We start from the raw sequence: 16,699 nt of genomic DNA on the forward strand, positions 1-16,699 counted from the left end.
GGTTCGATAACTGTGTAAATCAATACTTTACATTTATTTATGTCAAACTAATTATCGAAGTAACAAAATTATGAACAGTATTTGTAAATCCTGGTGAAATTATAACACGCAGTACATTCTGTTATGAAGTTGGGTCTTTGCTCCCACTTATAGCTGCCCATTAGTTACCTAGCAACATGCAATGTGTACATGTTGTGGTATTGGTGAGTACCGACCAAGATGTTTGTGCTTCCACTTTATTGTCTCATATAATAGTATGATGCCCAGGCAAGTGGAATGGAGCATGCTTCCCTGTGAGCCTTGCACAAAACTAACAGGCACAGGCACACGCACACGCACACACACACACACACACACACACACACACACACACACACACAACACACACACACACACACACACACACACACACACACACACGGTTTGCTCATCAATTATTTCTCAAAGGGGGATATTAGCTCAGCGTTGCCCTAAATCGACCCTCTCCCATGAAGTGACACAGACCAGGTGTTATTTTAAGACTTTAATAAACATTAAGCAGCAAATTCAGCTTAGCTATGTTGTGGGCGTCAAAAAGGAGACGGTAGTATGCTACTAGGTTTGGGCAATATGGAGAAAATCAAATAGAACAATGTTTTTGACAAAATAATTTTAATTGATATTGCGATGATACTGGTACTTTCTCAAAGTATTTACACAATTCGATTTTTGATAATCATCAGCAATGTGGATACAAAGGCAAATTATAGAACAGATTAGTCTGGTAAGTAGAAAAATACATCACTTAACTGTAACGTAGCCTTTAAAACCAGGGAAGACAATTCATATTACGATATCCGAAATCTAAGACAATATATAATCGATATCACAATATTTATTTAATATCAATATATTGCCCAGCCCTATATGCTACTTTAGACCGTATACCACCTGCCATCAACAATAACTAATAACTATCTTTATCAGTACAATTACAAACTGCACTTGCCGTTATCAATTCAAATATGATGAAATATGTTGAAATATGTTGAGGATCTGTATTTAATTTGATTGTTGTTTCAGTTCAACTGCAGTTGCTTTGGAGAGAAAATGGAGTAATAAAAGCTAAAAGCCAAAAATCTAAATGTACTGGTGGATTACATTAAAAATCAAACCTTCTCACTAGCTTTCTTTCATGGTGAGTTGGATTTTGCAAATAGTTTTTCAAATTTTGGGCATCGTGGAATGTTTTTTTCCCCTGTGTCCTCAGTTCAAAGGCAAGTGATTGGTTCCAGGCTCACATATTTAAGAGATGAAAGTAGAGATTTCTCTCTGTATCAAAATGCCTTGGTAAACACAGAAAGGTCAGGGAATAGATTCTTCACTTTGAAATGTCAGCTGATTACTTTATAACGGGCAACATGAAGCTATTTGAAGGGCCTGTGAGATAAAAAATAAAAAAGGCTTTGCAGTGTGAAGAGGAGGAGTAGAAAATAGACTGTTGTGTGATTGTACTTTATTGGTGGTTTATCAATAAAAGTTAGAGATGCATATTTTGTTTTCAGTCTTTTAATATCTGAGAAAAATTCATATTAGAAACTGGATACAATCAAATGCAAAATGTTTGTGCTCTGCTGGCATTCACATTTACATTTCTGATGTAATTCATACAGGAAATACAGAAATATAGAAATGATGCGTTTCTCATGTCGTATCATTGAAATTCTGTCAGGAACCCCCTAACTTGATATATGGAATATGAAAAAAAACTATAAAATATATATATATGTCTGTTAAACAAAAGTGTGTCGTTTCTGGCTTTCTCTGATTTTTGCTTCCTTAATCGTTTAAATGAAGTGATTTAAGAAAAAAATGGAACTGCTTAAACTGCTCATAATTTACTAATACATGGGCCATGATTTGTGATAAGTGGTAACAACAGATTTAGTCTCATTTAATGGGCTCATAAGTAAATATTGAAAGGTTTCATTCCAAAATGGTTTACTGTAAAAGTACAATATTGACTCCACCGATTTTATATTTTGACCAGTAAGAATGCATTGAGACATACTGTACCTTTTTTTAAATTTGACATCTCTAACATTCATTTATTGTCTTTAGAATAATGATTACTCCGTATTGTATTTTATCTTTTTTTAAAGTGGATGATTAATATTGGAATGAAAACTTACATTTTACACATTTGATAATTAGATAAGGTTTTTAATATAATACAAATCAAATGGTTGTATTAAACACATACAACATATATTATATATACCACTAGTATAACACTTAATTAAAGCCAATAAGATCACCCAAGGTTATAAGATTAGTATTTTAATTTTCTTTTTTTTCAGTAATGTAAAATTTCATAACCAACATTTTGTTTGTGTTTATTAGTATTAATCACTCGTCTGCAATATTAATGCAGTGCGTAGCAGAGGCAGTCAATTTTTGTTGTGTTGCATAATAAAAAAAAAAACAGGTTCATTAAACTTATTGGTATTAAATATTAATGTAAGGCTGCTGTGCACTTTCCCAGTTATCAAACATTCACTCCTGCTTGGTTCATGTTTACAGTTTCGACTTGGACTTTTGGTCATCGACAATAAACAACTGAATGTAGCTGATTCCAGTGTGAAACTAGTTTAAAGTAATCCAGAGTAGGTCCAGCTTGTGGAATGTTGTTTGAATTAGACATAATAACTGTAACTTGGAAGAAGAAAATGTGCAATTTGAACGATGTTGTTACCTTAGCAGACGCAGAGAGGAGATGTTACTATCCCAAACATGTTATGGACATGAAAAAAACAATATAAATAGAACAGAAAGATGTATCTGCAAAATAATAATTAGTGAAAAAACATCAGTATGCATTAAATCATTGTGCATACAGGTATATTGTTTGTTGTATAAAATTTGTACAGAATACTTTGCCGTTATCTAAAAAAAGAAAAGTATTACAAATATTACATATTTTGATCACTTAACAGTTCACTGGCTTTTACTTTGGTATTTGGTGCTGTAGTCTGAATGACAGCAAAACACTTTTTTTATTCAAATGAGATGAAACCGTGATCGTTAATGACACAATAAGCATTGATAAACACTCTTGATGTATTTGAGCCATCAAGACCAACTTTGGTCGGCTGTAGGATCAAAGAGAAGGATTGTTTCCAAAAAGCTTGCATCAAGAATGGATTTAAGGACATTTGTAAAATATCTCCAAAGTGAGTGAGTATCAAGAATGCTGTGATATAAACAATTTAGAATTGATGTGTAGTACAGCGATATGGAAGCATTATTTTATGCAATGTCTTTAAAAAACTCATCAGCTCGCTATTGTTCGAAAAACAAGCAAACAGGTATTAGAATGAATATCTCCATGAACTCTTCTAAATCTTTTTTAATCCCTAACAATACTTTTCATACAACAACAATTTGAAAATTGGCAAAAATGTCCATTTTGCTCAAGATTTGTCAAAATGGATCGTGTAAGTTTTGGAGCACTTCTCTTCGTTGGAAAGGTCAGCAATAACCGAATGCCAAAAGTGGATCTAAAAGACTACTTTAAATTAAAAATCGCAGTGATTTCTTCCTTTAATTTGAGAACAGATCTTGATTAAATGTATTTGAGGCCTGTAAATCTGAAATGGTTCCGGATCGCTCCATATTTCAGAAGAATATGCTACAAAATTATATGTAAAGTAACGCAGATAACTTTGAGATGAGTATGAGTGTGTATGGAGTAAAGGAACACCCTCTTATTGTCCAATGACTGTACTGAGCAGATTCATTCATCTGACATAGATATGAACTGATTTGATGTGGTCTGCCTAATATTGCTGCATTGACGTAGTTATAAAAGGCCACAGTGAAACAATCATCTGAATGTGTGGGAGTCTCAGTATATGACAGTGTTGGGTCCTTGGCTATTGCATGAGTCTGTGGTTGTAGGTGGTGTCATTACTGTCTGGGGTAACTGCCCATAGAATGTTTGACAGCTTCCTCCAACGACCTCCTGGTTACCAATAGTCGCACCACATCCTCATTCTTCTTTGTTAGTCTTTTACGCGCCTGATCGTGGGTCACCATGGTCATATCCCAGCCATTCACCTGGGAGGAGGAAAAGGACTTTGTGTCAGAAAAGCTGGAGCCGTTTACTCTAATTTAAGATGACTAACAGTGGGACAAGGTGAGCATTGCTCCTGATGCACCGCTCCTATCTCACTCTCTAGTGTACGCATGGTGCCATCTTGTGGATCTACACCAAAGCTCGGTCTCACTGCACACCTGCATTAATTTGTCTCCCATCTTCAAGCCCGCCTCGTCTGCTGGCCCTCTCGGTGTAATCCTGGTCACATAGATGCCCTTTGATAAAACACAAACAAATTAATTATTTCATATGATCACATATGAACGACAGACAAATACAGATCTAAGACTAAAGAAAATTAAGAAAAGGGAACCTCAAAAATATGAAATAATAACATTCATCTAAAATAAATGGAATATGTTATACTGTAAAATAATATCGATCGTTTCATTGGAGTGTAATCCTTGGATTATCAATTGGTAGCACAAACTGGGGTGTAGCTTGGGGCCATTTGCATGTTGCGTCTAAAAACGCGTTGAAAGCGACCGCCGTAGCACTTTCATCCTTTTATCCAAGGTTCTTAGAGGTTTCGATTAATTACTAAGCAATCAACACCTGTGCGACGTTGGTGATGAAGTTGTGGTAATGTAGCAGTAAGCCCCACTGACTAAACTAAACAAAGTCAAAACAAAGATAGATGGATTTCCTGCAGTGTAAATCCCTCACAGTAGCTTAAACTGCTCGATTTGTCTGTGGAAAAAGTCTTCAGTAAGGCTGACCTTTCAACGGGATGTTGTGATGTCTTTGGACAGAAAGGGTGAAGAATTTGCTTTAGATTTTTCCATCTTGGGGCCTCACAAACGTGCCCCCAAAAACAGGTGCTTCCCAAGAATGCACGGGTTGCAACGAATGGATATGAGGGCTCGAAAAAGGCAGCATGTGTTGGCCCTAAATTAACATTGTGAAAGTAACACATCGTTTTATTTTATCTTAATTATCTATTTTTCTTTAACCCCTTACTATTACAAACTAGGAAAACGGTGATGACATGTTTAGATTCAAAACTTTGATGAAGGTAAACTCAGCCAAAGAAGTTGATAGATTGACACATTATAGGAGATGTAATAACTCAATATCTTGAGAGAATACTACAGTCTGATGCTGATAAATATTCATGATTATATTAATACAAGTGGCTTCTAATATCCAGCGCAAAAACAACAATAATTCCAGAACTAGCACTGAAACTAACCATAATTTGGACTAATCTGCCAATTGTTTTCTTGCTTAATTGTTTCATATATGGAATGTCTGATAGTTAGCAAACACGCCTGTCACTAATTGCCTCAACCAACAGTCCAAAGTTCTCATAACTGAGAAGCTTGTACCAACATGTTTTTGAAATGTTTGCATGTTTTGCTGGAATGACTTAAGCACTTTGCAGTACACAAAACGAGACAGAAGCTTTTTGTTCTTTTAAGGTGTGTTAAGCATTAAGTCTCAAGTCTTAAAGTATTAATCGGGATAGAAGAGAAAAGAGCACCTGCAAAGCTCTGTGGGAATATTCCAATAATGCTCATAAACATGTCAAGAATATTTAAAGGACATTAAAGGAAGGTCAAAGGTCAAAAAGGTAGAAGCCAATACCTTAACTTTCTCTGAAACAAGGTATCTGAGCCTGCCATCTGATGGCACACTTCCATCTCTCCACTATACACTTTACAGAGTGAGCAGGTAAGGCACGACTGTATAAACCTGCAGTATTCCATTCTCTGAAATCAGTTAGATGAGTCTGTTTTTTCCCACCTGAGGCTACATGTAATGTGTTCGGGCATGTTACTGATCGGAAAACTAATATTGCGGAGTCATCTTAAATGCCTTCTCTGTTTTATGTAAGACAGGGCAGCATTTCTCTGTCTCTCTATTTTTTAACCCCCAACTATCGCTAAGAAATCAAAATACACTGTTTGAAATACAAATACATTTGAGGCGAATTTTACTTAATTAGACGAACATCAGTTTACATTTCACTGTTTGATTTTGAATAATTGAGCACCAAAATTCTCAGATATCACCAATGTTTTGATAAATAAAGAATTAATTAATTTTGTCGTTATCACCCACTCACCCAATAGTAGTACATAAGCAGCTGATTGACAAAACACACACACATGCAGACAGACTTACTTTGTCAGTCTTGTCATCAGAGAAGGGGTTCTGTCCAGGGTCCTGGTCTATCCCTCCACCGATGCTGAAGCCCAGGATCAGATTATCTCCCTGTCGCAACTTCTGGATCTGAATTCGTTGCTGTTTGACGGAAATAAAAATTCAATCAGATCTCTCTTCATAGAACATTACCCAGACAATTTATAAACCCCAAACCACCTAAAACGCTTTCAGTAGTTTTTAACTACTGATATATACTGACAAGTCCCTGACTGGTAAACATGTGGACATTAGATTCCGGCTTACTGTCACAAACCATCACACCTAAACCAAAAATGTATCATTTATCTCAACATAATTAAAAGCACACAAAATTACACACGTTTTTGAAAAGAAATGTGTCACTGTAGGTGGTCTTATGTGGAACCAGTCAATAACCATAACGGCAACATGAACCTAACTGTTCATGTTAATTTAACATGTACATTATTTTATATGATAGATGATTTGTTGATTTTCAGTTTTGAAAATACTTTCCTTTACAAATGCAAAAGAAAAAAGGAGGAAACTGACTGTAGACAGCCAAGTTACCCTCCAGAGAGGCACCGACTTATCCACCACAGACAAATTTCAACGCATGACAAACGGTGGGTTTCACAGGCTGCTCTCTAGTGATTGAAGTCCACACTGGAACAGAGACTTCATTAGAGCAGCCCTGCCCTTCACACTGACAAGCAGCTGCAGGCTCACCAACCAACAGATGGATGGATGACTCCGACAGTAGCGCTCTTCACGACACTCCTCAACACAAAGACCGCCTGTGTGTGTGTTGATGAATAACCCAGACATTCACCGAGTGGTGCGACTGATACAATGAAGTCTGAGGATGTCTGGAACTCTTTTAATAGCGAGTCAAGTCAGTCAGGACTCCCCGGCACTACAACACACTTTCCTCTCCCAGTTAAAAGAAGTTTATAAGCCTGACTGGTGGACCCTCTATCACTCCATCATCAAAGAAAGAAAAATATGTGATACTACTTGTTTCTATACGTGAATCCAGAGGAGACGGTGTTTAAATCAATCCTATTAATATTAATCACTGGGAATATATATAAGACCAAAAACTTGGGCAGGGCAAAATATATTGGCTGATAGAGCCTATTGCAGATAGATCAGTATTTGTGCACACAGATGTCAGCCTACAACAAAGTGCAGCGCAGAAATGGCTGAAATATGTTTGAGGTCAACTATAAAGAGCTTCCAATACAGTTTCATATTTTAAACTGAGTGTCCAACTCAGTAAAAACCTAGTCACAACTCTTCGATAACTAAATACAAGTGATAACTCATCAAAAAAAATGCAACAAAAAAAGACACTTAAGGTTGTCTGGATGAAAGTATTACTTTTTATAAAAATCATAGATTATTTACTAACAACACAATGCTGCTGACATGTAATTGTCAAAGCCCTTGCCAACTATAAAGTTAAACATCCATAATATAAACTTAATGGTCCTTTTATCAATGGTGGATGCCACACTATAACACACAATAAAGAAGTTAACCTGCATTCTTTCTTAACGCTTGCCTGTTCCCCACCCCTCACATGCCACCATTGCAACACTGACCTAGAAAAATCTCGAATAGCCCAGTCACATGTACAACCTCTTTTTTCTCGATCATAAAGCAATATTTGCAATTTGTTTCAATCTCTGCATCATTTAAAGGCATCTCAAAAACCCCACAAATGAAGTAAACTGCACTTTATATTCTCTAACTTTGTATTGAAGTCAACAAAAAGACCAAATATTCCTTGGAAGTCAACCGGAAGACTGAATCACAGCTACGCCCATCTGTAAGAGCAGTGAACTCTCTCGACTAAACTCATTTTGATACATTGTAACATATGCAGCCATGACTCATTTTGATACATTGTAACTTATAGAGCCAAGACTCATTTTGATACATTGTAACTTATACAGCCTAGACTCATTTTGATACATTGTAACTTATACAGCCTAGACTCATTTTGATACATTGTAACATATGCAGCCATGACTCATTTTAATACATTGTAACTTATACAGCCTAGACTCATTTTGATACATTGTAACTTATGCACCGTGTAAGAACTCAGATTTCCCAGCCTATCTTGAAGTAACAATGTAATACCGCAACACCTTTATTTGAGAAGCGAGAAAACAGCAGAATCGAGTCTCTGAGCCTCCCTATGAGCTCGCTCTTTATTACCGTAAAGGTCAGAATACAGGTGCACCACGCATTCAGAAGCGGAACAATAGAGACCCGCAGAAGAATGGACACAGCCCTGCTCCCAAAACTTACCACAACTGCGGTCAGCGGCTGTCCCGGGATGAAAGAAGACATGATGGTTTTTAGGAAGTAAATGAAGAACCTCGAGACGACTCTTTGTTGCAGAAGTCACAGAAAATAAGTCTCCAAAGTGGGACAACTTCCCAGATCACTACACGAGTACCAGCCGGCTGATCCCTGTCTGGAAAACAACAGCTTCCCAGATGACGTCACCTTGCCCCCGCAGCCTATCCTATTTGCGCGTTTTGAAGCACGGGGTAGCCAGGGAGGGCGGTGTTTATCAGGAGGCTGTTTCGCCCACGGACGCTGTAAAACAATGTGTTAGAAATCAAACTCTCCATGGGGTGGGAGGCGAGGCTCGGGTTTCCTTATAAGGAAGTGGCAACTAGTGACTTCCTTTATGATTCTGCATAGTCCATCCATACTTTACAATACACTATGAGAGATAAATCATAGCACCACATACAGTACCAGTCAAAAGTTTGGAGACACCTTCTCATTCAATTGTTTTTCTTTATTTAAAAAAATAAATAAAAAAGATCTACATTGTAGATTAATATTGAAGACATCCAAACTATGAAGGAACACATATGGAATTATGTGGTAAACAACCAAATGCTCAACAAACCAGAATATGTTTTTTATTTTAGATTCTTCAAAGTAGTTAAATGAGAAGGTGTGTCCAAACTTTTGACTGGTACTGTATGTAAAGTCTTGAAGCCCCTCAAAAGACAGTCAATCATGTGCATTAATATGAGCATCGACAGTGAAAGTGATCAGATTTAGACAGAGCCGTACAAAGTTTAAAACGCTTGATTGTCCTGTTATTAACATAGACCTTAGATAGTTCCAGGAAGTACATGGGGTTATGTTTGCATGTGTATTTTTCTTCTAATGAGCAGTCAGTAATTGAATCAATTTAGAATATTCATACGGATGCATTCATTTTGTGTTTTTTAAATTAAGTTAAATTAGCTTATATTTGAGAATTAGTAAGAGTCACTGCTAGAGTTACCTGCCTTGTTGACATATTTTAGGCTAAAGTTCCCTTGATTAATTGGACAGAGTGAGGTTTAATGGCATCTAGTGGTGAAGTTGCAGATTGCAACAACATACCCCTCCCTTTAAAAGCCTGTCGAAGAACTAAGGTGGCATCTGGTAGGTATAGGTATCTTTAGGATTGAATTACGAAAAGTTGCTACTCTTATCAATAATCTCTGTTCTTCTTCATTACATTTTAAAAATCAGGTTTATCTGATGTGGTTTACTGCCACTAGATGGTAGTCTTTTTTATTAGTTTAGTATGAGGGCCTTGACAACTTTTTCTATTGTTAAAAATATAGACATCCTTAAAATCTTATTTTTTGGCACATTATTAGAAAATTTACAACAAAATGACACATTAAAGTCTGGGATAGAAATGGACTGCCGTGTCAATGTGTTCCTGGTCAATTCGGGTCATTATACCACCACAGCATGCGACCCATCACTGACTGAATAGTACATTACATTAAGACATAATATGCAATGATAAGAGTGAGAAGTGAAGCAAGGGAGGAAGAATAGGAGGAGGAAGAGGAGAAGGGACTGGAGAAACGGAATAGAGACAGAGCAGAAAAATAAATAATATACATGTCCAGTATGGGTGAATAAAATGGTGTGTCTTTGTCATAGTCAAAATCACAAGCCTCTTGTTTTACACTGCAGAAGTGCAGTAGAGTGATATTTATTTTATGCCATGAAACATGGGACTGCAGAAAAGCCATAACAGATTTAATAGCTCAGTCATGTAACAAAAGGAGATGCATTGTACACTTATATTATAAAGTTGTATAAATGGGAAATATTATTGAGATCAAATGGTCTAGATCCTTCATAATAATAACAACAAGGGTCTGACAGAACCATTTGCAGTAAAAATGAAATTATGTTTAACCCCTTTCTGTGTGCAAACGTCATGTGCTTGAACTCACCTATATGTTTCTACCTATGAAAACAAGTTGAACCAGCGTCTGCAGTTTGTTCCTGTCATGTTGCAGATAACAGATCTGCACCTGATAATGAGTCTCCTTTATTCAAATCAGCTGACATAAACCATGTAATTTCTGATTTACATGCTCTGCATCAAACTTCCTCCTGCCGCCTCTTCATACATTACATTACCAAAGAGGCATATTTGACTTGTATTCAAAAGCCAGGGAAGAGGCTAGTAAACTGATGCTAATGTAAAGTACATTCACATTACTTCTCCTTATGTAACAATGGTTATCTGTTGTCTCTGTTGAATAAACTAGAAAATAAATAAAAGACGAAGCACTCAAAAGTCATTGGCTCTAGTAACAGTCACATGGGGACAGCAGTTTAATCCTTTCCTTACCTTATCCTTTACAAACGTGTACTTGAAGGCTGATATTAAAAATTTATAAGGTTAAATGTGTGGACTGTTGCTCCTTTTTAATTTGCATGATGCTTTTATCCTGCACCCACTTAGCGTTTGATATATCTGTACACTATTTTTCTAAGCATCATTGTCATAGTAACCTGGAGCAAAAGGTGGAGGTGGGAAGTATTCATAAGGTAACCCTCCATCAGTCAGTTTCACATTAGTGTCGGAAAATGGTTGAGCATTGGAAGTCTGCTGCTTGGTGATATTCTGGTACTCATTGCCAGCGTTTTCACTCCTTTCAGTGGCCTCCATGTTAACCTCTGCGTACAAACAATCCTTGCTTCTCTTCTTTTGGAACTTCTTCTTGAGGTTCTTCAGGTTGGAGACGACGGACAACTTTGCCTCCAGGTTCTTTGCAGACTGGGTTTTGCCGCTGAGGGGGGGCTCGGTGGCTGGTGGTGTAGGGGGACTCTCATGTGGAAAGACCGTTCTGCCACAAGCCTGGTTCCGAGCAGGGACCTCAGGAAGCGGGTCGGATGGAAGGTTGTTGGCTGTGAATCTCTCTCTGGTCACAGGCTGAAGATCATAAAACATGAAAAGGTACGGCATAGATGTTTGTTAGAAAATAGAAAGGGCACCTTACATTTATGGGGAATCTTAGGTTTATCTCAAAAACATTAAGTAATCATGTCTAATAGACAACACTTTACATTTTTTAGGAGTTTAACAGTCAAAAATTGAGCTTCATCAGGACTGCGTGGGTGTGTTTTGATCAGATTTGATTGACAGTAGCCTTGTAATGTATGATAACAACCCCCACAGCTGTCATCAGATTTTGTATTAAAGTTTGTGAACAAAAGTTATCAAAAGACATTTTCCTGTGGAGCCTACTTCAAAAAAGTGAAAAAGCAACAACAGAATCAAAAATATATGTCATGGAAAACAACCAAAACTGTACAAAGTTCCATGTGTCCTTATGAGACCCCATCAGGAACACGAGCTGGTTCAACCAAAAAACCATTGTGTATTGAGAATCACGTTGATCTGACAACATTTGGATATCTTTTAATTTCAAAAAGTATAAAGAGACAGGCAACTTCTAAAATCTCTACTTAGATGACCATTACCAGGGCTGGGAGAGGGAAGATGTCGCGTGGAATGTCTTCTTCCAAATTTGGGTAAAGTTTGTGCAGAGACAGGACTGCAGAGTTCTTCATGTTATTTGGTCGATAAGGAAGGGCAGGAGGGATTTCTTCTTGTGATGACGGGTGACCTATGCTGGGATGTAGCGAGTTGGGTGGCAACCAACTTATGTTAGAATTTGGATGTCTGTGGGGAAACAGCAACTCTGCATAGTCAATCTTGTCGTCTGAGGTCTTCAGTGAGATCAGATAGAGACAGAGAGAGGGAGAAACAGAACAAGTAGTGATTATTTTCTGTTCACATGATACACAGGTGGCAGGCAAATAAGCAAATATTGTGGTTTCATTTTCAACTCTAAATGCATGCACTGTAAATGCCTTAAAGCAAATATGTGGTAATGGTGCTTTACTGTAACTTACACTGTTGAGTAAATTTCACATCACACACTAAGGGAGCACAATGACCTACAAACACACACATCTACACTATATTACACCTGTATTCAAACCTCACCTGTCCACAAGGGACAGTCAGCACCTCACTGAAAGGTATGATGGGAGTCCGTCGGTGAAAGTCCACCATTTCCTGCAAAGAACGGTGACGCCTGTTCTCCCCTACTAAAATGTAATGACCGTCCGCCGTTGCGTCAATCATGAAATGTCTGAAGCGGTCCTCAGCACTGAGGGTCAGAGAGATGGAAAGGATGTGTTAAGAAGAGTGACCAGGGCAGGGCTTTGAACCGTCGGACAGAATGTGTGAGTGTGGACTGTAAAATAAAGCTCACCGGTAAGAGAGAGAGTAGCCGATCCTGCTCTCACTGACTCTGATGAGGAAGTAGCCAGGAGGCTTGGACCTCAGCAGTTCCTCTGCCACCCTGCACAAAAAGAATTATGCAAATTGCCACAAAACATCATCAAAAAAAACTTTCACACACACACATACTTTAATCTGCAAATGACCTGGCATGTGAATGGGAGCTGGAATCAGTATGCTGTGAAAGTCACGCTAGGAATTCGTCATCTTAAGATCTTTAGGAAACAGCTTAGCTTTCAGTACATACATTATATTACAAAATGTTCTTACCATACATGGAATCATCATGTATAAATAACAGTCAAATAAATACAGCAGGGCATTTTAGTCAGTAAAGTAAACTGATAGACATCATGCCTATTAATGATTGCTCAGTATCATTCATTATAATGAATGTGTACACTGGCTGTGGAGGAAGAGAATAATGTATACTGCAAGTAGAAATATTCCAAAGTATTACGAAGGTTAAGGTTAATATCTAAACAAATCTGAGATTAATCAACGAAAGGAGCACGTGCTTTTTTTTTACTTCCTGAAAAATAGAATATTTTGGACATTAAAATGTTTTCCCTCTTTAGACTTTGTTGAGGCTTATGTGTTCTTTACTCATTACTCTTATATAGTAGCTGTATTTTATATCGTACTTTTGTTGCGTTGATAACTTGCTCTAGAAAGGACGTGCATAAATAAAGTTCTACTTTACATTTTTTGTTTAACCTGACATTAATATTATATACACAGCAGAGTAAAATGATGACACATCCTAGACATATACATGACTATATACATGAGAAATTCACCAAAAATGATCACTGCATGCTGGAACACAGCACTGATATTTTTAACGTGCAAAGGTTTAGTGGCTCTTCACATTCCTCCCTGTCTGCCATCCACTGCTACAGATGGCGGACAGAGATAAACTTTTAGAACTTACCTCCTGGAAATGATCCCATGAAACCATTCTGGGATGATACCGTTCCTGATCACACACCTGAGCTGGGACTCTGTGAACCAGATGATAACATCATGCTGTATTTGTGACGAATCGCTCTGCTCCATCATCCTGGGAAACAGCTCATTTAATCCTCTGTTGGGACAAAGACCTGCAAATGCATTTTTTTACAGCTCAGTGAGTTCTTACATAAGTTACAGACAACACAAACCCCATACAGATATATTAACTGCCAACTGGCAGTTAAGATCACTGCATTTAGGCTAGTGTGCCATTGATAACCAGCAGATTATGTAATCAAATGCCAATGATGTGATGATCTTTTTCCTTTTCCATGTTCATTGTTCCTCTTTCAATGACACATAACTAAATACAATGTATCGTGTGATGAACTGTGAACATTGTTCCACAGTTTAATTTTAACCCCACAATACTTTTTGTGTTTTAACCATCTTTTAAAGATTTTTACAATACAAAAGCTTTGAGGATGTTGTTCTACTATCCATATTTGCACCAGTTTAACTTCAGTTTAATTATTGTAGAAGCCCAAATAGCTTTGATTTGATTTATTCAATACATTAAAAATGTGTAGTTTGAAAAATCAAATGATTAAAAAATTACACTGTATTTGCAAATAAAACTCGAAGAGTTTTACATTCCACATAGCTCCCAGCAAAAGTGACTCACCTAGTCCGGCAGCTCCCTGATAAAATTGACACAGCAGATCTCACTCACCTGCCTACACTTGTCTGGGGGCGGAGCCAAAACACTCACCTTTGTGAGAAGCTGAGTACCAATCATATTTAGAAGGAACACTATATAATATAGCCAAATAAGAAAAAGACATTGTAATAGCAAATTAATTAAATTAAATAGTTATTTCTCTGGTCAGACAGTAGATAAACACGTATCTTTAAGTATGACAGGGTATTTGGATTATGCAATGTAGCCTACATAGATACGTTTATATATAAAGCCACAGATGTAGGACATGAAATGAGATTAAAGTGAATATGAAATGAGAGGTTTCAGTCCTGAACTCTACAGCCGTGGCCTAACATTACATTTGCTCAAGAATCAGTTCAGAGCACCAAGGTGGGTGGGAAGCCACAGGTTAGAATCCAATCATTTTAGAAAACTGTATCAATGTTTACCAACTGTCCAGCTAAATTCCAGTGCCAGGTGTGTATTATAATGTGAAAAGTACACATATATAAAGAGAAATGGTTAAGGCTATCTCAACTTCTGTACTGCAAATACACTTTTTTATTTTTTAGTAAGATATAGGTGTGCACACAACACCATGGACACCTGTGAGTTTAATGCAACAAATATGCTATCATAGTGAAGTTTACTTTATGACATTTTTAAGGGAGATTTTGTGATTGTGTTGATTTCCTAAAACCTTTGTTAGTCGTTTCTTTAATCTTAATTTTTTCTGCAAAGCTAGCCCACTATTAGTACCTAATATGTGGGTTTTTAAAGATAATAATGAAGTCGCTGCTCGGCTGATGAGTCAATAATATGCTAATGTGAACAAATGTGTGCATGTGCAAAAGCTATTGACTTCCATCTGTTGTTCTGAGGAAGCTACATACAGGAACTATCTCAACAATAAAACTCACAGTCTGCGGCGTTATTGTTGTTGGTGATAAATGTACTTTTTAATAAACCAATTCAATGAAGATTCCTGGTAACGCTAGAGAGCGCCTTTAGGTCAAGTAAAAGAACCAGTTTGGGAAGTTTCCACTGACACATTGAATGTGTAAATGAAAAGAACTTCATAAAGGTCAAAGTCTTACTGCCTCTTTTCTGCTCCATGTAGGTGTGCAATGAGGAAGTAGTTAGGTCCAGTGCACATTATTTAGAGTTGCCCTTCTTCATAACATACATGCACACTCCACCATGTTCTCCGTCACATGAAAACAATTTTGCAGATGAGTCCTGTTACAAAGTACCTGTGAAGATGCAAACACAGTTTTGTGAGTGAGAAAAATAGTACTATAAAATATTCAGTAAATGTAGCATGTAATAAAAAGAACAATATTTACTAACAAAAACGCATTCAAGCATATATTTTCCCTGTTAGGGCACAGCCAGATTTCAGTATCCCATTGGATCATTGACCAAGACTTTAGGAGTTGTCACAAAATCATGATCTTTTTTAGCATCCACTTTGGGCTCGGACGATTTCTTGAAAAACTTGATTATTAAGAAAGAATTGATGCAAATTCTTTGCATCAAGGCTTTTTTTTGGCAGATATTATTGGATTTTTTAAAGGACACACCTTAGTTGTTCAATCTTAAATACTCTGTTGTTTATTCACTATTGCTCCTCAATAAAGCACTTTTTGTCTGATTACTCGATAGATTATTTGGTAGAATACTCAATTACTAAAACAGTCAAGAGTTGCAGCCAAAAATGTGATTGTTAACGCTCAGTGTTCTTATGTTAGATTATTTCTAATGACTTCTGTATTTTATAATGCATGGCATTAAGGGAATGACACAGCACAACTTGACATGACCATTATTTGCAAAATAAACTCAATATAAATCATGACATACCTCTGAGTTAATCCACTTGAAGGGAAAATAATGTGGATTATTTTTTCACATAATTTTTTGTTTTAATTTTATCTGAACATTAATCACTTACATTAAATTCAATTTCAATTTCATTTTTCTAACATTTTATATTCTCAATTTCTTATTTCCTATGAAGCCATGGTTGGTCGTGTTATGGTTGGTTAAGAAATAACTTTTCTTTTTCATGTGCTTATAGAGTGTGTTTAGGAAGAAAAGTATTTCCAGTTGATTACATTTTCTG

General features: G+C 36.9%; 2 protein-coding genes across 2 annotated transcripts; both read right to left on the reverse strand.

The window, feature by feature from the left end:
- Window positions 1-1,496: 1,496 nt before the first annotated feature.
- tax1bp3 (Tax1 (human T-cell leukemia virus type I) binding protein 3) lies at window positions 1,497-8,787 on the reverse strand. Its single transcript, XM_054603441.1, has 4 exons — window positions 8,588-8,787; window positions 6,266-6,385; window positions 4,276-4,353; window positions 1,497-4,098 (listed from the first exon to the last, which is right to left on the reverse strand). Exons 1-4 carry the CDS (start codon window positions 8,627-8,629, stop codon window positions 3,949-3,951), a joined length of 390 nt encoding a protein of 129 aa, XP_054459416.1. The 5' UTR covers window positions 8,630-8,787; the 3' UTR covers window positions 1,497-3,948.
- Window positions 8,788-11,093: 2,306 nt separating this feature from the next.
- Window positions 11,094-14,561, reverse strand: hsh2d (hematopoietic SH2 domain containing). The gene is made up of 6 exons (XM_054602998.1): window positions 14,557-14,561; window positions 13,852-14,020; window positions 12,889-12,978; window positions 12,618-12,783; window positions 12,089-12,337; window positions 11,094-11,537 (listed from the first exon to the last, which is right to left on the reverse strand). Exons 2-6 carry the CDS (start codon window positions 13,977-13,979, stop codon window positions 11,094-11,096), a joined length of 1,077 nt encoding a protein of 358 aa, XP_054458973.1. The 5' UTR covers window positions 13,980-14,020; window positions 14,557-14,561.
- Between the last annotated feature and the right edge of the window lie 2,138 nt (window positions 14,562-16,699).

This window comes from Anoplopoma fimbria, chromosome 8 (genome assembly GCF_027596085.1).
Source record: "Anoplopoma fimbria isolate UVic2021 breed Golden Eagle Sablefish chromosome 8, Afim_UVic_2022, whole genome shotgun sequence".
In the NCBI taxonomy this organism is placed as follows: Eukaryota; Metazoa; Chordata; class Actinopteri; order Perciformes; family Anoplopomatidae; genus Anoplopoma; species Anoplopoma fimbria.

What these genes read in the sequence shown, in the direction of transcription:
- hsh2d (XM_054602998.1), bottom strand. Translation starts at nt 13,979, where the DNA reads ATGATGGAGCAGAGCGATTCGTCACAAATACAGCATGATGTTATCATC. An exon ending in CATGGGATCATTTCCAGGAG is followed by an intron (nt 12,979 to 13,851) that starts GTAAGTTCTAAA and finishes CTTTTTGTGCAG; the next exon opens with GGTGGCAGAGGAACTGCTGA. An exon ending in TCTTCCCTCTCCCAGCCCTG is followed by an intron (nt 11,538 to 12,088) that starts GTAATGGTCATC and finishes TATGATCTTCAG; the next exon opens with CCTGTGACCAGAGAGAGATT.
- tax1bp3 (XM_054603441.1), bottom strand. Translation starts at nt 8,629, where the DNA reads ATGTCTTCTTTCATCCCGGGACAGCCGCTGACCGCAGTTGTG. An exon ending in AGCCGCTGACCGCAGTTGTG is followed by an intron (nt 6,386 to 8,587) that starts GTAAGTTTTGGG and finishes TCCGTCAAACAG; the next exon opens with CAACGAATTCAGATCCAGAA. An exon ending in CTGATGACAAGACTGACAAA is followed by an intron (nt 4,354 to 6,265) that starts GTAAGTCTGTCT and finishes GTTTTATCAAAG; the next exon opens with GGCATCTATGTGACCAGGAT.